This window comes from Gekko japonicus, unplaced genomic scaffold, assembly GCF_001447785.1.
Source record: "Gekko japonicus isolate JY-2015 unplaced genomic scaffold, Gekko_japonicus_V1.1 scaffold63, whole genome shotgun sequence".
NCBI classification, from domain to species: Eukaryota; Metazoa; Chordata; class Lepidosauria; order Squamata; family Gekkonidae; genus Gekko; species Gekko japonicus.
The window spans coordinates 1,325,958-1,350,607 of NW_015168654.1; the positions used below are offsets into that span (position 1 = coordinate 1,325,958).

The 24,650-nt window shown below is 47.3% G+C and overlaps 1 protein-coding gene across 1 annotated transcript in view; it reads left to right on the plus strand.

Annotated features, from left to right (window-relative positions):
• The first annotated feature begins 1,496 nt into the window (after window positions 1–1,496).
• Window positions 1,497–24,650, plus strand: part of DNMT3A (DNA (cytosine-5-)-methyltransferase 3 alpha) — a 108,211-nt gene continuing 85,057 nt past the window's right edge. The window contains exons 1-2 of the mRNA XM_015415137.1: window positions 1,497–1,573; window positions 15,471–15,578. Of these exons, the coding sequence (XP_015270623.1) occupies window positions 1,505–1,573; window positions 15,471–15,578 (177 nt within the window). The 5' untranslated portion in view covers window positions 1,497–1,504. The remainder of the gene's footprint in view (window positions 1,574–15,470; window positions 15,579–24,650) is intronic.

Genomic DNA, 24,650 nt, shown 5'->3' on the forward strand with positions numbered 1-24,650 from the left:
CTGCCTAGGCTGGCCTGTGACTTTGATAGGTGGAGTATTTGAACAGTGTTTTGTGTTTGTTTCCTCTCCCCCCTTCTTTCTGATGGCTTGGCTCGCTTTCCAGAGTTGCTCAGAGCTCTTTGATTTACAGGCATCAACCAGCCTGCAGCGATCCCAGTCTTGGTTTGAGGCACCCTGTGGTGTGAGCAGTGTGGGTCCTGACTTGCGCAATGGTGTTAGAACAGAGGACTTTGCTCTCATTCTGCCTCCCACCTTCTCCCTTCTCCAGGGCTGTGGTCCTAATGTGTCTGTGGAATTTCTGGGTGATCGATTGCTATGCTGAGTGTTGGCACGGTTTGCTTGCACAGCCATGGCAGAAAGGGGGGGAGACTGGGTGACAGACTGAGAGAGCCAAGTCTGGATTGACAGACGGGAAGGCTGCTGCAGTGGCAATCGCGTGGGGGAAAGGGAAGCAAAGGAATTCTTCGAAGGTGCCAGCACATGGTGCCTCTTAGGACGGCGATCTTCGGGCCATGAGTTGGGGCCCTCTGGGGGGGGGAAGGTGCATAGCCCCCTCCCCCCTTTTTTGCTGCTCTTGGGGAGGATAAGTGTGTTGGCTCCTCCAAAGGATTCATTTGCTAGAGCACCTGTGTAGAGAGCAACGGCGCCGTGTGCAGCAGAGCGGTATGACAGTGATAGATTAGAGGCCAGACTGTCCCCAGGCACAGTTTGGGGCCAGAAGGTGGGCATAAATGGATATCAAAGGGGCATGCTTTCTAAAATCCTTTTGAGGCAGGGGCTGGAATTCATGGGTCAAGCACAGACAGACGGCAACTGATGAGGCAGACCTCCTCAAGGGGCGGGGGGTTGGTGGGCATCTAAGGCATATAAAGCAGGCACCTCTGTTGAAGTGCCCATGTCCCAGAACCCCACCCTCCCAGGTTTTGTTCCTTAAAGCAGTGACTGATGCACTCCCCCCCCCCCGCCGCCCTGCTGTCTGGACATCTCCCTGCGGCCAGAGGCTGCAGCAGAAGGGGACTGTAGTGGATGTGGCTGGCTCTTCCCGTAGCAGCAGGTCCTGGACTTCTGCCTACTGCCTAGGGCAGCTGCTGCTTCTGGGGAAGCAGAAGGGAAGGTCTGTGGGGCTGAGCAGGGGGGGAAGGGGGGCATCTCCTGTCAATGGCTTGGGCTGGGCTGGACTGTGGCACCCACGGGGGGCCCAGCTTGGCTGAGTCAAGGCTGCACCTTGTTAATGATTGCCCGCGGCTGGGGAGAGGCCATTGAAGCGGCTCCCCATAGCGAGTCTGGGCCTCACCCTCCATCCTTCCCTCTTCCCGTTACAGGTGGCAGGAAAACCAGAACAGACGCGCCGGCAGAGGGGCCATCATACTGCCATCGTGGGCAGCTCTTCCATTTCTGTCTAATATTTTTTTTAAGTTTGGAACTTTTTTTTTTGGGTCAATTCAGCCCCACTCAAAAAAAAAAAAAATCGTAACCCCCTGTCACCACCCTGAGTCTCCCCAACATGCCGTCCAATGGCCCCGTCGACACCAGCGGCCCCACTGTAGACCAAGAGACAGCCGACCCTCACAAGGTAAGCGGGGCCGGGGCTGGTGTCTGGGCTCCCTTCCCGTCCCCTGCCTTGCAACTTGGTTGCGCGGGGCTCTCCCTCAGGGGGCTGCACTCTGAGTGCAAATGGTCGCTGTCTACATCTGTGCGTAGGTAAAATACTGGGCTTGTGTCGCACACGCTGCGTGCTCCTCTGTGAGGCCGCTCTGCTGAATCTCCCACCACCATTTCTGTCACATGTAGATTGGGGTGGGGCTAGAAACTTGCTGTGCTCAGTTCTGTTGCTTAGTTAAGGAGAGGCTACTGAAGCGGCCCACACTGCAGTGTATGGAGACAGAAAGGCCCTTGAAGAGTACAGGCCTAGGCTGGAGATAACTGAGGGGAGGCCTAGAGGCCTAGTTAAAGTATATCCGTTGTGTGGCCATATTGGATCCGTGTTTTGATTCTTTAGTGCCAGGCCAAGAAAACATTAAAGAAAGCCCCTGAGACCTGATGGGGTGTGAAAGAGAACTTAGCCCAGCCTTATATGATAGGGCAGCCTAGAGCTGTTACAGTGCCATTCCCCCAATATGCCAAGCAAGTATAGGGCTTGTTCAGTACTTGCAGGAATGGTATCTGGAATAAGTTCCTGCAGTCCCTATTTGAAAGCCTTTTTGTGGGTATGCCGTGGGTGGGGCTGGGAGATGGACAAAGCAGGATTTGAGAGGATGTTTGAAACAGGAATGTGGGGCGCTGGCTTGAGTGTTGGTTATATAGGCTCAGAAGATCCATGCCTATAAGGACTGCATCGCGAGGCCAAATCAAAACCTGTTTCTTTCCACATTGACCCTAGGGGAGTTAAGAAACAAAGAAGATTTAGTATTTATTTATTTTTATTTAATTATTTAGAATATTTATTAGTTGCCTTTCCAATAGGAACTCAGTGTGGCTTACAATATAGACAACGATAAAACAATGTGGGTTACAATATAGACAAAGATAAGGTACATGAAACCACTAATGTTGGATTGTTTAAACCTGCCGGTAGGCAGAAAAACTAAAATTAATTGAATGCCATCATGAATAAAAACGTCTTCAGCTGCTTCCTAAAAAGAGTGAAGGGGCCAGGTGCACCTCCCTGGGGAGGTTATTCCATATTGTAGGGCTGCCACTGAAAACGTCTTCTCTTGTTTATCAACCACAGGAAGCTCTTTGGTCAATGGGGCCGTCAAGAGGGCCCCTCCCTGGGATCTTAGTACCTGGCCAGGAATGTGTGGGAGAAGACGGCCCTGTCTGGTCCCAAGCCATGCAGGGCTTTAAAGGTGAAAAACAACACCTTGAATTGAGGTTGGGAGTGGATTGGAACCCAGTGTAATTGTTGTAATTTTGGGAGTCACATGATCCTGATAGCTGACCCCGACCAGCAGTTTAGCTGCAGCAATTCTGCATGAGATGCAGCTACTGAACACTCAACAAGGGTCGCCCTAAGTAGAGTGCATTTGAGTACTCCAGATGAAGGGAGCCTTCCCCTGTAACTTTTTCTCCAGCACTTGACAATTAGAGGTATCCTGCTGTTGGACATGGAGGTTCCATTCTTGCTATTCTGGCTCTAGTAGAAGTGTCCTGCATGAATCTTGTCACTCAGCACTTACATAATGGAGCTGACATAATTCATTCATGCATTTTAAGCCTGAAAACTCAAACAATATTTCTCCTAAACTATTGCGATCCCTTCCCTGAACCGCCCTGCATGCTTTCTGAGATGCTCATTTGTAGTTTACTGTACAACTCTAGCACAGTTATCTTATAGTTTGGAGTGTGGTTTGTGACATGATTGGCACTGGCATATAAACCCCTTCTTTCTTAAGGACTTGTTCTAAAGTGCCATCTGTCTGCTGTGGAGTTCCCAGACTTGAAACTCATAAACCCCACAAATAGTCAAACCCCATTAGCAGTTTAGTATTTTTGTCTCATTTTTCCATTGGAACTGTAGACAGAGTTTTCTAGAAGTACAGGGAGCCTAATTTCGCTTTACTATACCATTCTTAACACATTGTTTTATTTAGGTTACTTATATCCAGCACTGATAAAAAACAGTGAATAAAAATTCAAAACAATCCAAGGTGCCCCCTGTACTGAAAGAAACTCTGAGCAGTGCAAAGGCGTATCCAGTTGGAGTGGTCTGGCAGATGTTTTATTTACTTGGTGTGCGTCATGCTGCCCCTGCAAAGATGGAGGTGGCTCCTGACAAACTCAGAAGCAATATCAACCTATTATTAAAACAGCTAACCAACAATATACTTTGAGCTGTAGTCCCATGAAGGGCGGCATCTAACAGATGTTTGAAGAGGAGTTATGCCGGTCACAGTGATGTGATGCCAATTTAAGGTGCCTTCCCTTCCCCATGCAATTTTTGCTCCACCTTCCCTCCCCAGTTGTTGATGTATTTTTTGCTTTCTCAGACCATGATCTGTGTGGTTCCCGGAACTTTGCCCTTTAAGCTGAAACAGCCTCCACAACCTGGCTCAGATGGGGACTTAGTTGGTGGTGCCTGCTGGCCAGCATCTATGTGAGCACTCTACCTGTAGCCAATCTGGGGAGGGGAACTAAGCTCTGCTTTTATCACCCCCTTCAGTCCTTTTAAGGTTTATTTCTTTAATCGTTTAGGGCAGGAGTCCCCAGCCTTTTTCGTCCTGCTGACACCTTTGGAATTTTGACACCAGGTGGTGGTTGCAGACACAAAATGGCTGCTCTGGGAGGTGGAACTGACCACAAAACGGCTGTTGTGGGAGGTAGAGCCAATCCCAAAATGACAGAGTAAGGTTGTGTGTAATTCTGGTAGAAAGTCTTCAGAATTTCAGGCAGAAATTAATGCCTGACATTGTTTAAAAATATTCTCTTGCATGCCCAAAAACAAGTATACGTATTGAGCTAACTTAAGAAACCCTCATCTGGCAATATCTTTCTTCATTTTGCAGGCATCTAATGTGCCTACATAAAACAAAAAGGGGGGGGGGATGCTTGTTCTCCTGTCTATCCCTTTACATGAGCCCTTCTCCCTTGAGCCCAGACATTTCAAACCTCCACTATTACTTGTAACGATGACGGTGCTGAAGGGCTGGCGAGAGCTCCTTGCACATGTACACAGGAAGAGAGAAATTCTGGCCAGCTTTTGACAGCAACATAAATGATTTTTGAAAAACGAATGCAATCTGATATAGTGATGTTACTAGCAACTTCCATCTGAATTATAAAAAAATACATTGAAAAGGGAAACGTCTGAGAAATTCAGTAGAGGTTCCAGTTCAGTGCATTAAGCATTTTACCCATACAGCCCAATTGTGCTTAGTCAAAATCAAGTCCTGCTGTGTTTTTAGTATATCACTCTCCCGTTTGCACAGGTATTGTATTTTACGTAAAGCCACTGTCTGCATTATTCCGTAAACATCAGAAATGACCCACCTGGACCCACCCACTTTTTGAAGATGCTTGGTGGGCACTAGGAAAGGCCCCAGTGAGTACCGTGGTGCCCATGGGGACCCCAGTTTAGGGGGAGAGGGAAGGGGAAATTGCTCAGTCGTGGGGGGGGGGGCATGTGACAAGATTCCTGTCCTGTGGGTGTTTCTGTGCTGATGTGACCCTGCACACCTCCACTTCACTCATTCCAGCTTCCACAGTGGGAGCAGCGTTTCCTGGCTCTGCATGGAAGTCTGCCTTTCAGTTGGATCAAGATGGCCAGCCGGGACCTTTAGAGTCCAGTGGGACCTTTAAGACCAACAAAGTTTTATTCAGGGTGTGAGCTCTTGTGTGCATGCACACTTCCTCAGACAATTAAATGGATTTATTTATTTATTAGATTTATTTTTTTTATCCCGCCCTCCCGGCCAAGGGCGGCTCAGGGCGGCTTACAAGCAAGATAAAATTCCAACAGTGTACATAAAAACCACAACATCAATTAATATAATACAGCGTTAAAATCAAACATAATAAGGTGCTAGCAAATTTAGTTCCTCGGTTTACAGTCTGATCTTCTTCAGCTATCTAGGGTGAGTAGCTCAGGTGGATTAGCATGCAAAATAGTGAGGACACTTTTAAAGAAAACAACACAGAGCTAAAGAATGACAAGCTAGTTCCTGGTTATCATCTGAACCAAAACAGATGATAACCAGGAACTAACTTGTCATTCTTTTGATCTGTTAAAAAAAGAAGTGTCCTTACTATTTTGCATACTAATTTAACAAACCATTCCTATTTATACAACTATGATATGTAATTCCATTTCATTGTATCTGAGGAAGTGTGCATGCACACGAAAGCTCACACCTTGAATAAAACTTTGTTGGTCTTAAAGGTGCCGCTGGATTCTAATTTTGCCTTTCAGATGCTTTTGGATGCTACGGGCCACCTTGGTGGGCAGGTATGCCCTGATGTGTGTGGACTCTTGTATCCATACAACAATGAAAAATCTTTAAAACCGTCTCAGATAACTCTGAAATGGGCAGATGATGTTAAGTCTTGACAAGAAAAATTTTTCTATATTGTCCTTCTGCTAGTCTTAGAATTACAGAATCATAGTGTTGGAAGGGTCATTGAGTCCAACCCCCTGCACAATGCAGGAAACTCACAAATACTCCCCTCACACACACACCTAGTAACCAATGCTCCCTCTAAGCTGTGGAGTCTTGTGAGCACAAATTCAACTTTGTGAGCTACAGGCATTAAAGTTGTGAGTGAGCGATTTGGCTGCTGCATCAGTTAGTTTGCTCTGGAGCCATCCTTCCTGAGCTAAGACAAAAATGTGTGAGCCGGAGGCTAAAAAACTGTGAGCTAGCTCACACTAACTCAGCTTAGAGGGAACACTGCTAGTAACCCCTGCTCCATGCCCAGAAGATGGCAAAAAACCTCCAGGATCACTGACCAAACTGGCCTGGAGAAAAATTGCTTCCTGACCCCCAAAGTGGCAATCAGCATTTCCCTGGGCATGTAAGAAAGGGCCACTCATGGAACCCTTCCCGCCCTCCCTCTCATGAATGATCTGCCTAAGTTGGGTAAGGGATGGAGAGAACACTGAGCACTCGAAATCCCACTCAGCACTGCCCACATCCTAACTCCTGAGATTTCACCAGCAGTTCAGGTCTCTGCCGTCTAAGGCTTGATTTAATGTGATGCCGGGAGACGAGAAGCAGTCTAACACGGGACTACATGGTCACACAGCATCTTGTTGAAACTTGGCCACTTTGTGGGAGAAGCAACTATAGGACATAGCATTGCCAGCATTTCTGTCTCAGTTGAGTTGGCTCTTGAAAATGACATGGGGAGGGGAGACAGGAGACCCACATCAACGTCTCCATCAGGATCAGGCCCTGTGGTATTTTTAAAAGTAAAACAAGTAAGATCTAAAATGGTGTCATGCCCCTGTGGTGGACTTGGGGACACGGTATCATCTGGTTTGGCCCTTGATCTACATTTGATTGCTGGCATATGTGTCAATCAGATTGGGGGAGGGTTTCTTATGGTGGTGGAATTCCTGTCCCTCTCCAAGGGATTCACCTCCTGTCACATGCATCTCTTGCCATTTATGTAACACTTGCAGTGCACCAGGTGCCGCACAGAACGTTCCTGCCCTGAGGACTGTAGAGGTATACAATAGATACAAAAGGTGGAGTGAGGCCCAGCGGTTGGAAACTGGCAGGTGAGCAGTGGAGATTAGTTGAGGAGTGTTGTAAAGCTGGCAGCAGAGAGGCAGGTAAGGTTGGGTCTCGCGAACCACTTAGCCCCATCTTGTCCTGCAGCTGTTCACACTAGGTTCCATTAACAAGTGGTTTGGATTCGGATCTAAGTGGTGACTGTAGTTCAGGCCACATTTCTGTTGTCTTTTGCCTTTGGGTGTTGCTTTGTTTGCCTTGTTTCCCCTGTCTGGAAAACTCCCTGCTTGGCATGGTGGTTTTGAGGGGAAATGTGGGGAAGATTGCACAGAAAGGAGCAAACTGCACATTTGAGCTGTGGCAACGGCAGAGACATTTTCTGGTGGTACCACAAGAGTTATATTTTATTTTATTTTAGCATGGAAGGTCATCAGCCAGGGTACTTAGAGTGTTGGACTAGGATCTGTAAGGCCCAGGATCAAATTCCCCACTCTGCCTTGGAAGCTTGCTGGGTGACCTTGGGCCAGTCATTCTCTGTCAGCTTACCGTACCTCACAGGGCTGTTGTGAGGATAAAATGGAGCTGGTGAAATTGATATTGTAAGCCACTTTGGATCCCCACTGGGGAGAAAAGCAAGATACGAAATATCTCTGTAATTATTATAATAATATTTCGCTGCACTTCTTGAATCGATTCTGTTCCTCATATCTCCTCATGTTCCTCATACAACAAAGGTTGTGTGAGAGACACTTTTTTAATCCCAAGTGAGTAGCTTTGTTGGTCTGTAGCAGCAAAACAAAACAAGAGTCCGATGGCACCTTGGAAACTCACAAAGTTGATTCCAGCATAAGTTGATGAAGTGAGCTGTGACTCATAAGAACATAAGAGAAGCCATGTTGGATCAGGCCAGTGGCCCATCCAGTCCAACACCCTGTGCCACACAGTGGCCCAAAATAGAGATGTAAAATTTCTGGAAATTTTGAAGCTCGGAAAAAAACCCCTTTTTCCCCCAGTTTTTTCCGGGGGGAAATGGAAATTTTCTGAAAAATTGAAAAAAATGCTACATTAGCATTTCTTTTGTCTTTTCTAGATTGAAAGTCATTCTGTTACTTTAGGAACATAAAATATGATTATGGACATTTTTACTTGGCATGAAATTATCACAACTACCATATTAAAAATATAGTGTATCCAAACAATTATTACAGACAGAAAACCCACCCACGTGCAAAAACAAAACTGAAACCTTTTAATTTTCTTCTGACAATAGCACCTCCTAAAGGAATAAATGCATCTTGTTCTTGCATTGGAGAGTTCAGTTTGTAACCTAGGATTTGCTTGTCCTCAGTGCACAGAAATTAGATCAATCTGATACCATATATATATATTTTAGAAATATTTGGAAAATATTTGAACACCTTGTCTTAAAATATTTTATTCATCATGTTAAAATAAAACGTTCCATAATCAATTTTTTTCTTTTCTTTTCTTTTTTCAATTTTTTCATTTTTTTCCCGGGCCTTCACATCTCTAGCCCAAACTCAGGTGCCATCAGAAGTTCTACTAGTGGGGCCAGAACCCCAGAAGCCCTCCCATTGTTGCCCCCCAAGCACCAAGAATACAGAGCATCACTTGCTCCAGACATAGTGTTCCATCTATACCTTGTGGCTAATAGCCACTCATGGACCTCTGCTCCATATGTTTATCTAATCCCCTCTTGAAGCTATCCATGCTTGCAGCCAGCACCAATGCCCCCTCTAAACTGTGGAGCCTTGTGAGCAAAAATTCTACTTTGTCAGCTACTGGCATTAAAGTTGTGAGCGAGAGATTTTGCTACTGCATAAATCAGTTTGCTCTAGAGCCATCCTTCCTGAGCTAAAACAAAAATGTGTGGAGGCTAAAAAACTGTGCACTAGCTCACACTAACTCAGCTTAGAGGGAACACTGGCCAGCACCACTTTCCGTGGTAGTGAATTCCATATGTTAATTACTCTTTGGGTGGAGAAGTACTTCCTTTTGCCTCTTCCAAGCCTACTGCTTCTTAATTTCATTGAGTGCCCACGAGTTCTTGTATTGTGAGAAAGGGAGAAAAGTACTTCTTTTTCTACTTTCTCTATCCCATGCATAATTTCATAAACCAGTGTCATGTCATCCCTCAGTCATCATTTCTCCAAGCTAAAAAGCCCTAACCTTTTTAACCTTTCTTCATAGGGAAGGTTTTCCATCCCCTTAATCATTCGAGTTGCCCTTTTCTGCACCTTTTCCAATGCAATCTTTTTTTAGGTGCGGTGACCAGAACTGTACACAGTATTCCAAATGAGGCCACACCATCGATTTATACAGTGGCATTATGATACTGGCTGATTTGTTTTCAGTCCCCTTCGTCATAATTCCCAGCATAGCACTTGGCTTTTTTATTGCAGTCGCACACTGTCTTGACATCTTCAGTGAGTTATCTACCACAACTCCAAGATCTCTCTCCCTCTCCAATTTGGACCCCATCAGTGTGTACTTATACTTGGGATTTTTGGCTCCTATGTGCATTACTTTGCGCTTGCCCACCACGTTGAACCTCATTTGCCACGTTGATGCTCACTTGCCCAGCCTCAGCAAATCCCTCTGGAGTGCCTCACAGCCCTCCCTGGTTCTCACTGCCCTGAAAAACTTAGTTTCATCCAGAAACTTAGTGACTTCACTGCTTACTCCCAACTCCAAATAATTAATGAGCATGTTAAAAAGCACCGGACCTAATACCTAGCCCTGCGGTACCCCACTACTTACCACCTTCCACTGTGAAAACTGGCCATTTATACTCGCTGTCTGGCTCCTGTTAATTAATCACAAAATTAACTCACAAAAGCTGAAGCTGGAATAAATTTTGTGAGCCTTTAAGGTGCCGCCGAGTCCTGTTTCGTTTTCCTTTGTAGGGGCTTTGCTGTTCCCGTCCCCTTTTGCCATAGCGTCCCAGAAGAATCCCTTTGTGGCTGCTGAAGGGCTGCTGTGTTGTTCCCTCCCTGGCAGCAGCTGCATTGAAGAGGGAACTTGCTTTGAAGGTAGGCGCAGGTTGGCAGAGAAGCCGGTCTTCCTGCAGAGGCTGCACTCCAGTTGCTGCTGTGTTCTGGGAGCAAGGCAGTTTCCCTGCAGGGTTGCTTGGCAGGGGGGGGGGGGGGGGGGGCTTTAGGGGCCTTGCAGTTCATTAAACCTGAGGCAGCGATGGAGCAATTTGATTTATAGAGGGATGAGTCAGATCAGAGCCAGCTGGAGGGAGACACAATGGAGGAGAGGGAAAAGGGCACTTCCTATCCTTGCTGTCGGGTCACATCCAACCCACCTCTGTGGCTTTGCATGTCCTCCCTTGGCTGCCTCTGATTGTACAAAGTACGGGGAGTTGCCAGCGCAACTAAATGGAAATAAATTTTTGTCAATAAAATAGACAAACTGCTTCTGAGGGCCAGGTCAGTATCCTGCTCATTTTAGAGATGGAAGGATTGAGACAGGCTTGACCTGTGTGGCTCTGTGAGTCTTTGGCAGACCAGGGGTGGGGCTTGAGCCTAGGACTCCTGTGGTGGAACCCAACACTTTGTTGGCTGCAGCAGGCTGTTTCTTGGGACAGTTGTCATCAATGTTCCCTCTAAGCTGTGGAGTCTTGTGAGCAAAAATTCTACTTTGTGAGCGACTGGCATTAAAGTTGTGAGTGAGCGATTTGGCTACTGCATGAATTGGTTTGCTCTGGAGCAGGGGTCATTTCGTAGAAAAAGAGCTAGGGGAACTCATTAGCATAACTCATTAGCATATGCCACACCCCCTGACATCAGGGGCCCGGCGGTGGACCTGCAAGGGCGGCAGGAGTGCAAGGAAGCCCCGCCAAGGCCCTCCCTGGCCCCAGGCAGGCAGGGGTGGGGAGAGGTGAGGAGGAAGCAACTTACCCTCCCTCTTCTCCTGCCTCCTCCTGGCTGAATGAGGGCTGGAAGCGGGGCGGCCGAAAGCAGTGGGCGGGGCTTCATCGTGTGCCCCGCCCCCTGCACCTCACCCGGGGGAACTGCGTTCCCCCGCGTTCCCCCACGAAATGACCTCTGCTCTGGAGCCCTCCTTCCTGAGTGAAGACAAAAATGTGTGAGCCGGAGGCTAAAAAACTCTGAGCTAGCTCACACTAACTCAGCTTAGAGGAAACACTGGTTGTCATACAGTAAACTGGCAAGTGCTTGCCGGTGTATCGCTTTGTCCTGTGGGGACTGTGCGCAATGCAATCTTTCCCCCATCTAACATGGCTGAGGAGCAAGTATGGCATGCTCACGATTCCCTGTTCCCAGTGAAGACCACCCCATATCTCTGCATGAGTCACTCTTCTGGGTGTGCCTTCTGATAGAAAGGAGATAAAGGCCCCTGCCACACTAGCCGGATGATCCGCCGCTGAAAGGCGGCAAATTAGAGCCGCAGCAAAAACAACGACGGAATCGCGATCAAACGTCGATTGAGATGCCGCGGACAAACCTGTAGCTGGCAATCACACAGCGATGTTGGTGCGCAATCCCACGGTCCTTGCGCACGCGCACTCCCATGCTTTTTGCGCATGCGCAATCCCACGGTTCTTCGCGTCCCGTGGGAGCGTGCCGAGAAAAAAAACCGAGTGTTTCCGGCACACCGGGACGCATGCGCGTGCCGGATGCACCGTATTATCTCCGCTTCCCCGATCAGACGCTCGCCTGTGAGCCGCATTTTCCATTTGAGTGACTCATGCAGCTTTTGGTGGTTCTTTTCTGATGTGCTTCTTCGGCCCGATGATACGGCTTGGAGCTGGAAGCGGTACGATTCCCAGATGTTGAGGTCTGATTGTGCCGGTTTGATGCGCCCTCTACCCGTCTGTTTTCCGTGTCATTTCCTCCCGTGTGAACAGGGCCAAACTTAGAGGAGGGACTCATGTTGAGGCACAACATGTGATCTTCTCTGAGGAATGGCTGTTCTACTGTGTTTTTGCATTGGGAGGGAGATTGAATTTTATTTATTTACAGATGTATACTCCACCTCTCTGGAAATTTCAAAGCAAGTTACAGTAACGAATAGAATATTCCAATAAATGAATACCAGCATCACCTGTTCAAAATGATTACAATACCATGCCGAAAACAGCTGTGCACAAGACATTCATCAACAAAAACCCTCCTGAAGAGGATTGTCTTGCATAAACTGTGGGCAGCCGGAGAGGGTGTTCTGTGGACCTTTTTGGACAGGCCATTCTATAAAATGAGGGGTACCGTTGTGCAAGAGACTGATGTGGAATCATAGAATCCAACCCCCTGCACAATGCAGGAAATTCACAAATACCTCCCCCCACACGCCCAGTGACCCCTGCTCCATGCCCAGAAGATGGCAAGAAATCTCCAGGGTTACTGGCCAAACTGGCCTGGAGAAAAATTGCTGCCTGACCCCAAAGTGGTGATCAGCATTTCCCTGGGTGTGGAAGAAAAGGCCACGACGAGAACTAAGCACTGATGCAAACCTTCCTATCCTCCTCCTCATGATCTGCCTAAGTTCACAGAATCAGAATTGCTGACAGATGGCCACCTAAAAAATTCCGAAGAAGGAGAGCCCACCACCTACCGAGGAAGCCTATTCCACTGAGGAACCGCTTTAACTGTCAGGAAGTTCTTCCTAATGTTTAGCTGAAAACTCTTCTGACAATTCCAACCTGTTGGTTCTGGTAGGACCTTCTGGGGTAACAGAAAACAAGTCCACACCATCCTCTATATGATAGCCCTTCGGCCAAAGTGGACCTGGCAAATTAAAAACAACAGTGGTATGGATCCAGGTAGGTTGCTAGAGGAAGAGGTGATCTTGAGGAGGAGGTGTGTAGGATTCACAACCTGAAGTCATACTAGTACTGACTATCTTAGATGGCTTTGAAAGGGAATGAGACAAATTCATGGCAAGGGGAGAGGTGTATGAGTGGCAACTGACCACAGTAGCTAATGGAACCTACATATTCAGGGACAGTATACCTCCAAATGCAAGTCAGGGCTGCTGTCAGGGCATGGTTACAGGGATCTTTTCAAAAGGTTACCCACCTGTTTCTGGCACAGTTCAAAATGCTGATTCTTACCTTTAAGGCCCTAAATGGTTTTGGGGCTATGGTACCTGAAGGACCATCTCCTTCCACACTATGCAGCCTGCCAGTTAAGAGCTGCTCTTCACAGGTGAGGCAGGTGGCAACTAGAGACAGGCCATTTTCTGTGGGGGCACCTTGCCTTTGGAACGCTTGACCCCCTGCCTTACAGTCTTTTAGGTGCCAAGCCAAAACATTTCTTTTTTTTACCCAGCCTTTTAACACAGGTTTTAGCTTTCCAAATATTTTATGGCCTGCCTCTGGTCAGAGGTTTGTTTTATGCTGTTTTTATGTCCCTGGACTTGTTTTTAATGGTTTGTTTTTATACTGATAATTTATTGTTTTAACTGTAAGCCACCTCAAGCAGGACTCTGGGGAGAAGGCATAAAAATCTCCTAAATGAATAAGTGCTGGAGGGGGAACAGAGGCCTCTGTGCTGTGCTTTTTGAGTGCCCGAAAGTTATTGTTGCCTGCTGGGGGAAACAGAATGCTGCTTCAGAAGGACCTTGATCTGATTCAGAGGGGCTCTTGAGTTTTTATGTTTATCTTTACAATTTCTTTCTTTATCTCCTGGATGGGGAGCAGCTATTCGAGGTGTAAGGCCTCTCTGGCAGCTCAGAAACAAGAAAGGTGGGAGCTGCAAGGGAGCAAAAGAGCTCGGGTAGAAAGAAAAGTTGTAGAAGGGCAAAAGGAGGGACTTTGGGTGGATTTGGGGTTGAGGAGAGCCTTGCAAAGAGAAGGTGAGTTGAGCAGACCTGTTCTGAATCGATTGGAAGGAGTAAATACATTTGGTGTGGGGGGAGAAGCGCCAGTGAGGAGGCTGCAGCTGACCAAGCCAGGCGCAACCAGAGCATGGATGAGGTTTTAGAAGGGGGCACGAAAACAAAAGGACAGATCTGGAAGATGTTGCAAGGAGAAAGGACAGGATGACATTTGTTTTGCTCGCTGTTCTGTTCTCGAGGCCGTCTTCGATCATCTTTGAAAGTCCCAGGAGCGCTGTGGAATTACAGGTGGAGATCTTTGTGACGGCTCGCTGGGTTGGCCTTCTCCGTGCTCTTTTCCCTGTGAACTCAAGACCTTTCCCCTGGATAGTCATTAACCCATTTAACTTATGTGTGAACCTAGTGCTCATGTTCTCTCTCTCTCTCTCTCTCTCTCTCTCTCTCTCTCTCTCTCTCTCTCTCTCTCTCTATGTGTATGTGGGAGGGAGCTCCTTACATTAAATTCCCTGCTTGTTTTCTATCTGAAGAAGTTCACCATTGAGGCAGTTCAGACTCTGTGCTGAGGATAAATGCTACTATGGTGTACAAATGTATTTAATGTGTTTTGGCCCCTGCCACACGGGGGGGGGGGGGAAGGGACGGGCTGAAGCGCGGCTTTTGAAAGCCGCACCAAAAGAAACACGCCGCGGCGGGATCACATTGATCCCCTGAGCCACGGCACATTCCTTCCCCGGACGATCAGATGCTGGGGGAAGCAACGGAGGGGAACGGGAGACTGCCGAACTGCGCATGTCTGAGCATGCGCAGTTCAGGCAGGAGCCGGGGATGCGCCGGAAGAAAGACGGGCCGGCAATCCCACGGGCGGCCTTGATGCAGCCGTTGTGGATGAACCACCTCGATAGGTGGTTCATTTTTGATGCGTCTCTTCGGGGGAAGGGCCGGATCGGGGACGGGTGCGCAACGCTGCCCAGATGTTGCAGTGGGATCGCGCCCGTTTGCTCCGGCCCCGATCCGGCCCACTCCCGGCCCAAAACCCCTCGTGTGGACAGGGCCTTTGTTGATTTTTTTGTAGCAGTGGGGGGGCTTCTGCAGAATTGGTGCAATTTGGGGAAGGGTTGGCTAATAAAGTAGACTGGAAGAGGTATGGGTTGGAGGGGGAGTTATGGTGTTTGACATGTGATGGCCACAGGAAACTATTCTTTGGCATTTTGGGGGGAAACTTGCATCTACTGCATGCCCATATGTGTACTAACAGTCTCCACCATTTCCAGTCAGGAGAACAGTGCATGGTGGGAGGGGGTGGCCTCTCCCCGTGGGCCTGAGGCTCTTAAGTTTCAGCTCCCTTGCCTGACAGGATCCAGGGTGTACCTGGGAAAAGTGTACCGCATAGCCCAGTGGTTTGAGTTGCTGAGGCTTCCTGTGCTAACTTGCAAGTTGACTTGGGTTTGGTCTGTTTCTCTGTCTCTCTCCCTACAGCAGGGCGACGAGGAATCTGATGAGAATCGTAACAAGGAAGAGAAGCCAGATCCCGGGATACCCATGAGGAAAGCGGGGCGGCCCGGTAGGAAACGCAAACTGCCAGTGGTGAGTGGAAGAGCTGCTGGAATTGGGGGAGGGAGGTATCATTTTAAGTCTTTGTGGCCTGTTTGGGTTGTCTCCTGGGTTCTCAGCAGAAAGGGAAGAGGTGACATGGATCCTCCGTGGCAGTTGATGTGGGAGCCCGATATGCCCAGTTCTGAGATGTCACTATGGAGGCCCATCTTCTGTTTGGCTCACTTGTGCCAGCAGAGTCCTGAAGGCATGAGAAGCACCGTGTGTGTCTTGTGAGTTAAGTGTTTTACCGCGCATGCAAAAACTTGGCACATGGAGATTTCGATGGTCTGAGATTCTCAGCTTTCAGTCTTTCTCTTCCTCCTGGTATTTTAAAGGCAGGTTGCTATTTATTATGTGTATGTGTGTTAGGCCATTTGTGGCCTGCCTTTCACTTCCAAAGAGAAGCAAAAAGTGGCTTACAAGAAGACAAATACTTCTTTCTAGTCCTCGTGGCCCACTAGGTTAAAAAAAGTTTAGGAAGTGCAGAAGGTGCTAAGTGAAATCTCAGAAGCTGAGGAGGGCTGAAGGGCGCAGCCAATAAGAGGGGGGCTACCTTTCCCCTAAGCAGCTTCCCATTTTATCTCCTCTCCCTCCCTCTCTCGCACTTTTTCTTGCCTTTCCTTCTCGGTCCTTTTATCCAGACCCCAAGCAGTTCAAAAACTTGGTTCTGGAAACTGAAATCTATCTCCTTTTCTCTGTTTTTAAAATCTTCCGTGGGCAAAGCCTGATTCCAGTAGATATTCAGACCTGGATCCCCCCCCCCCCCCCCCCCCCCGCAGCACAGCCATGGAGGAATTTACAGTTTCCCCTTCCCCTGTGACGTCTTCAGCGATGAGTTTGTGCTTCTTAGCTTCATTTAAATGATGGGTGAGCAGGAAACCGAGGAGATGGGAGGTGCTCAGTGCTTATAGAGTTAAATGGTTTCTCTCCTTGCTGGGCTGTTTTTCTTCCTGTTTGGGGCGAGGAGCATCTGCAGTGCGCATGAGCCCAGAGCACTTGGACATTCCCCTCCTCCTCCGTGCTGCTGCGTATACTTTCATGCCTAGATCATCTTTTTGCCATGTGTCCCCTCAAGGCAAGATCCTTTGCCGAAGCTGCCCTCCTTTGCTCTTCTCTGGCCATTATCCAAGTAATTGGCTTACTTAATGCACCTTCCTCTGTCTTTTCTGCCCCTTGTAGATGATAAACCCGTTCAAGACAGTTTCTTTTTGACTCTGTGTGTTTGGACGCCATGTGTAATAAATGCTAGGCAGGCACCTTGCGGTGGCCTGACTGAGGCCAGGCAGAAAATAGCAGCCTGGACAGAGCTGTAGTGTCATGTCCTGGCTAGAAGTAAACCCTGGCAGGCATTTGGTTTCTACCTTCTTTTGCAGGGTGGAGCTGTCCAGGTTTACGCAGCAAAGCAACTAGACATTCAGCCAAGCAGAAGGTGGGTGGCCAGAGTTTCCTCTCCGGTCCTGAGATCACCCTGAGGACAGCAGTTTCTAAGAATAGCATCGTGGCCTTGGCAGGAAGACAGAGCCACGGGAGGGAAACGCCCAGTGAGGAAGTGCTGTATGCTTAGACACACAGGAGTACAGATCCACGCGCATGCATTGAACTACACGTAACCTCTCTGGCCTACGCTTATCCAGTTGTAACACATGCACCTTCGGGCTATGCAAACGCATCACTTGTCTGAATGCATATGTAGACATGCCCAGCACATTTGGCAAAATGCTCAGTCTCTTGCATTAATAAACTCCTCCAGGAAACATGTGAGGAGCTGTTTTGGATGCTTCAGCTGTTTCTAGCTCTTGGCCCTGTAAACTGTAAAGCATGGCAGGCCCTGGGTAGGATGCAGAATCTGCAAACTGGTTTGCAGTGTGCATGCGTGTACGAATTTCAGCTGCTGTCCCATTCCTCCTCTCCAGAAAAGGTTGATGGTGTGCTTTTTTTCTTTTGTGCTAAAGTGCGTGTTTTGCCTGTAGAACACTAATCCCCTGTGTTAGGATCTCAGGTAACAGATGTTGCCGGTCAGATTAGACAGTGGCAGAGATACATGGCCCAGCAGCCTGACATTCTAAGACAGCTTCCTATGTGTACATGCCAGCTGCTAATAACTGTACTTCTTGCTTCAGGCTCTGTTTGTTAATTCCTTCCTAATACAGTGGGTTGCCCAGTGAAACCAATGGCGCTTCCCTCTGCATTTCAGGAGGACTCCGATCAGTTTTGCATTCCAGCAGTAAGCATTCATCCCCTGTAGCAATTGTTCCTGGTTCAAATAGTTTGGATGCTAATCAGTGCTGCTCTTCCAGAAGTATGTTGGGGCTGGCTTTCTCTTCTTCTCTCTCTTGATTGGTCATTTTTGTGAGCATGTACTCCTTCTCCGTCTTCTTAACTTCTTCAGAAACATGAAGACTAGAAATCAAGAATGGCGAAATGAAATGCAGGTCCTTTCTTAAAAGCTTTGAAGGCACGATGGCCCAAATCGGTGCCACCACCTGTCTGTGAGAGGCTTGAGCTCGGGCTTTGATGAACCTCCAGGGAAAGATGTGGAGGCAGCCACTGATAACTCTTCCCTATATGGTCTGTGGGTCATATGACTCAGAGGATGTTCTTGGGCCCCTGTGGCGTGGTACGGCGGTGCTGTGTTCGGAAGGCCATTAGTGACCTTAGAGTGTAAACAGTGCTCCTTTTAAGAAGGACCATCTTGAGTATTACAAGAGCCATTTCTCTGATGCGGTTTCCAAACTGTTTTAGGCCAAGGCCTTCCCTCTTTCCCCGGGCAGCATCCTCTGCAGCTGAGCTCGAGTCATAGTGGTGTTCTTTCTATTGCTACTCAGCATCTCCTCTGGGTCCCTGTCAAAACATTATTGGTCTTTTGCTTGCTTGATTATCCCAATTGTCTGGGCATGCTCCATTTTCTAGGTGTCTCTTTGGGATTGATCTCCCCACCACTACCCCAGAAGGAGTGGGGACTGCTAAATACCTTCCTGTGTGTCCTGCCCTGTGATGTGGAAGCCTGGGTCCAGTATGCAGCAGTGGACTGTCTTTGGTAACAGAGTGGGAGCGAGGCACTCTCTTCCTTTGTCCTCTTCTAAAATCGGTTCACCGCCCAAACAGGGTTGGGTTGACACGTTCACTCAGGCCCTCAGGGCATAGTGGCCCGACCATGGAACTGCCATAGCAGTAATCCGGTCCACTGTAATCCCAGCCGCGAAGATCAAATCAAGCATGTGACCGGCCTGATGAGTAGGGGCTGTTACATATTGGGAGAGTCCCAGCGCTGCCATGGGCGAAGCTAGGTCCACCAATCGGGAGGAGGTCGCATTGTCGGCATGGACATTGAAGTCCCCCAGAACCAACAGCCTGGGGTATTCCAACGCCCAGCCCGACACGGCCTCCACCAGGGATGGCAGGCTGTCCGCCGGTGTGTTGGGCGGACGGTACACTAGCCAGACAGCCAAACTCTCCCCAGCTTCCCACACAAAGCCAGCACACTCAATGCCCGAGAGTATAGCGACTGGGAGTGCTCTGAAGGAGTAAGCCTCCCGAATGAACAAAGCCACTCTTCCCCCCCACCCCGACGTCCGGGATTGGTGAAGGACCGAGAAACTGTGGGAGCCATCTGGGAGAGCGCAACTGTCTCCCCATCTCGCACCCAGGTCTCGGTCACGCACGCCAGGTCCACGTCCTGTTCCAGCAGAAAATCTCGAAGGACGGAGGTCTTATTGTTTATGGACCTGGCGTTGCACAGCACTAATGTCGGAGAGCGTTTTTTTGTCCTTGCTCCACTGTCTGTCACCTATGGGATGGGATGCAGGCTGGAAGGGGGCTGAGCTTCTCTGTTTCTCTGCCCCCTTCCCTTCCATTTCTGCCTGTTCCCACCGCTATACCTTCCCTCCCCAGGAGCACTTGAATACCCTGCCCTGCCACTTCTGCACCTGGTGATCTTCGTCTGCTACACTTGGCACAGGCCACAGATCCACCTGTTCAGCTGGCAGATATACAAGCCCACTACGTATTTGCTCGGTGTTGCTACTATTTGATGGAAGAAATCTGTTTACTGTTGGCTGTTCCTAATCTAATATAGGTAGGGTCTGCTACGATCCTAATCCTGCTGCCCTAACTTCACTCTTCTAGCTTCCTGTTGCCTCTTTTTTGTTATTTATTTATTTAACTTTATTTATTTATTTATTTATTTATTTATTCTAACTTCCTGAGTTCTTCCTTATTCTATCTTACTTCCCAGCCAGTAAACTCAATAAAAGCTGGGGGCAATGGCCTATTTCCTAAAGCTAATAACACATTAAATCAATAGGACAGTAATTAATCTAATTAATTTCTTAAGCTAAGATACAATTTCTAACGTAGCAACCCTCCCGCATTTATGCCACTGATAGATCAGATTGGTGACCCCTTAACAGTCCACCCCTAATTAATTGAGCAATCTAGCAATAGTTAATCCCTCTCTAAATTGATCCCCCCAATCAGTTAGCAAATTAATAATTGATTAGCAGTAACTCACTCCCCCCCAATTAATTGGCAATCTAATACAATCAATTGAGGCCCTCTTTTAATCAACCCCCTAATTATATTAACAGAATATAATCCAGATAGAATAGCCAACTGCTAATCAGTTCCCGATCTAATAGTCAAACCCAATTTCATCAATTAAAAGTAATTACAGCAGTAGTTTGGATGGCTAGTAGCAGTGATCCAGTCTGAGTTGATCTTCTTTGGTCCTCTGAAATGCTGGATCGTTTCAAGAGATGTACTCCTAGTGCTCAGGCCCAGTGTTGTGCTCCTGATGGTAATCGCTAGGGTCTCTTGCTCTTCTCCCAGATCCTGGGCCGTCAGCGCTGTGTTCTGAGCAGCCCCCCGATCTCTACTCCTCGAAGTTTCAGTTCTCTCTTGCTGTAGGGTGTTGCTCCGCTTGGCCTTTCCTTCTGCCGCGGATGGATATTAAAGTCCCGAAATATTATGGGCTCGTTGTCCCAAGGGAGGGGCAAAGCTCTGTCGCTCCCTAGACCGGCACTCCCCACACAGCTCCCAGGATAGAGATCGTCCCGCATCAGGGCGAACATGATGATCAGAGCGGCCACCCAGTTCTTACAAGCCTGTTGGTCTTCGGCTCAGGCAGTCCGTCTATCCCTCGCCCGGTAACACTCGGTTCGGGCAGGGAAAAGGAGGGTCCTCTGCGTTTCAGCTCCCCTCCAACTCACCCCCGTCGCCTGGCTCTTCCTGGGGGAGGGGAGTGCCTTCGTTGTTTTTTCGGCCGTGACGGGCTGGCCCCAATCTCCCAGTGTGCCCCAAGATGGCGGCCGTATCGACAGTACGTGTTTCGTCCGACCGCCTGCCGCTTCTTCAGCCTCGGAGGAGGCTCGGCGCCAGTCTGGGGATCTGGGCATTGAATCTACCCAGTTAGTGTGAGCTACCTCACAGTTTTTTAGCCTCCAGCTCACACATGTTTGTCTTAGCTCAGGAAGGATGGCTCCAGAGCAAACTAATTTATGCAGTAGCCAAATCACTCGCTCACAACTTTAATGCTGCTAGCTCGCAAAGTAGAATTTCTGCTCACAAGACTGCTCAGCTTAGAGGGAGCATTGGTGGGCAGTAGCTTCAAGACAGCTGAAAGGGAGCGCTGCTTTACACAGCAAGTAGTTGGCTTACGGGACTCACTGCTCCGAGATGTGGTGACGGGCACTGGCTTAGGTGGATTTTGGTCAGGCAAATACAGGGAGGATAGGTCTGTCGTAGGCTGCTAGCCACAATAAGGAAATGGGACCTCCAGGTTCAGATGCTGGGGTGCAGACAGCAGGAGAGGGCTGTTGCTAGTGCTTCTAGGGGCTTCTCTGTGGCATCCGACTGGAAACGAGACTCTGGAGTAGATGGACCTTTTTCTGATCCAGCAGGGCTACTGTTATGTTCTTATGAGAAAGGGCCCATATTGGTGTCACGGAGGGCAAACCTGTCATTCTGCAGTCTCTCTTCCGCATAAGGGGTCCTCAGTATGTCCTGGAGAGCAAGGCTCAAACACGGCCTTCTTCCACCTCTCATGCTCCCCTTTCCTCTGCTTTGGCTGGACTCAGGCGGAAACCCTTCACATAGAAACATCCTTCGAGGAAGGAACCACCTTCAACATCCTTCGGGGAAGAAACCACCTTCTCACCCCTTCTAGGCTACAGTCTAAGTAAACCCCACTTGAGTGACGCACTTATCACTCCTGCTAGCTGGTCTGCTGCTCACTAATCCCCCCCTCCCCTTACACCTTAGAGCTCTTCAGGCTCAGTTCAAAGGAATACAGCTGCAAAGCAGGGTGGATTTGATCACAAATCACAATTTGAATCACTAGTCAGTAAGGCTAGATTTAAATCATGGTTTTCTACATAAAGACTCATTCTTGCTGGTATAACATTAATATTTACAACCAGATGAAAGTTTCATTTTTAGAATAACAACTTTTCAGATTAGTTTTACAGTTATATCAAAAAAATTACTGATTTGGTTGTACTATTAGAAACACATCATAGATAATTATGAAACTATTGCGAGAGGAACGATCTCCAGTTTAATAGGTTAATCATTCATATTTGGACAACTTTCCTGCTGCACTTTTTGGAAGGAGAAAAATAATCATTACCTTAATAATGATTTAAATAGTTTTATTTAACTAAAACAATAACATTGTAGTATATGTATTCTTGTATTTGCTTAAACATCCATGCTTGTTAATTGATGCGGTTAAACAAAATGTCTTTTTTTGAAAAACTTAGCCCAGTCTACACATGAAAAACTTAAAATACTGTTCTCTGTAGCTCACTCATCTTCATCTTCTTGTTTATTCATAATCTGCGGGGAAAAAACACAAGCTTTCCTCCTTTATCGGGTTGCAAATGATTTAATTTAAAATGAATGAGTCCAAAGAAAGAGAATATTCTTTCTAGGCCAGCCGAAGAAGCTATTGCTGTTAAAAGTAAAATCATTACTTCAACAGTCTTTAAATCCAAGTGCTTAAGTGACTTCCAATAGTTCACTGGTGTGACTTTCTTTAAAACATCATCAGCAAACATATATTTCTTGAATGGTTCCTCCTTAGCTCTGAAGTTTATTATAGTTGGCACTACAGATTGATGATTGCTGGATACCCATGTCATAGCTAACTCCTCTTCCTCAGCACTTCAGGTTTGACCCTGGTACCGGATATTGACAATATTTGCGAGAAAATGAGCTGGAGACAGTGCTTGTCCCATTCATTTTCTTAATGGTTATAATTTAATTCTGTCACTTTGCAGTTCTGTCGTTAAGTGCTCTCTCAGTTCCTTCCAAATTTCAACAGCATCAGCCAATAAAACAGCTATTTTTCTGTATTTTGTTTAAAGCTTCAGAAATGGGTTTCAGGATGCTCAGCATATGTTCAACATTTCTCTTAAGCCCAGTGTTGAGGATTTTGGCCGTGACAACAATGCCATCTATTTTGTCTCAATTTTGTTCACAAACTGTCATCAGAATGGGCCAGTTCTTGATATACTGCTCAAAACAGTCCACTACAGAGTTCCATCTAGCATCTTGTGGGAATGTTTGCTTGGTCTCACCATTCTTTTCAGAGCTGCTGCAGCAAAACGATTGTTATGGAAGTATTTAGGAATTTCAACAACATTAGTCTTTATTTCTGGAACACTGAAGTCTTTGGCTAGTAGGTGCAGCAAATGAGCACTGCAACCATATGTTCTTAGCTTTGTATTCCCTTCCTGCTCTTCTAAATTTCTTCTCAACTTGGATATATTTGCAGTATTGTCTGTGACCAAACTGCATACTAGGCATCTGAATTTTTGTCCACATGTTATACTTTTGCTGCCACTTCTTGTAAGTATTCTGCTGTGTGTGAATTTCCTGACGTATCAATTGTTTCTGCAAGGAAGATGTTTCCTCCTTCTGTTGTTATACAAGTACATACAACAGGATAATTTTGGACATTACCCATCAAGACTTAGGTTAACAATTTTACCCTCTAGAGCTGTTGCACATTGCTCCATTTCTTGTCACACACTTTATCCAGCAGTTTCCCTGCAACATCTGCTCTGTTGGGTGGACTGTATCCTGGTCTCAGTGACTGAACCATATAAATGAAGTGTCGTTTTCAATCAGACAGGAAAAGGAGTTTGTTGCATAAACAAACTGGGCAATTTTTCCATCTGTTAACTCTTTTTCTAATCTGATGTTTTTTATCACAAACTTATCTATGGTGGTTCCTGGATGGTCGGCTTTTTTCTTTTCAGATGATATGCTGTGGATGTGTGATGTATATGATGTGACTGAAACACTATCCTGGACAGATAACTCTGAAACTGTAGAACCAGGAGGATGGTGATCTTGAAGGTGCATAGTTTCCAGAATCCTTTGTTGATGATGGATTCCCCTAAACAAAAAAGTCAACGCTGTTATTTTATTATTTATACCATTTCTGCTTATTTAGTATTACTCATTGTATTCACTGCCACTAAGTACTGTCCCCAAAAGGAATATTTGCTTGTTTCAGCTCTTTATTTCTTCATAACAACTGTATCAAAATGACAGTAACATGCAGTAATAATAATAACAAATATAATTGTACAGGATTAAGCCCCTCACGCCAGTCCAGGGATGAGAGGTAATCCTGTATTTTAGCAGTACATTAAACAACAAACCCAGAGGTAGGCTATACCCTCTCAGGTTTTCAGAACAATATGCCACCAGGACCTCTACATTAGTCCCCCCCCCCAACCTGAGAGGTTCAAACTCTCAGTTGGTATTTGGAACTTAACACATTAGCAACTCACTCAGAGCTGCACACTTTACGCTTAATGGTAGCTTGTGGTCAGCTTAGGCACAGGAGTTTAGACTTGGAACTCGGGTACAACATCAGAGACCATTTAGAAACAAGATTTTTTTTTATTATTGGGCTTCCGGTCCGGCTTCCGCGAATGACGGACGCATCCTCGGGGCGCTCCCGAGGGCGTCTCGCCCGCCCGCGGCCGAGGGGGGGATCCGCGCAAGCGGAGACCTGGACGAGCCCCAGAAGGGGCTCCGACTCGGGGCGCG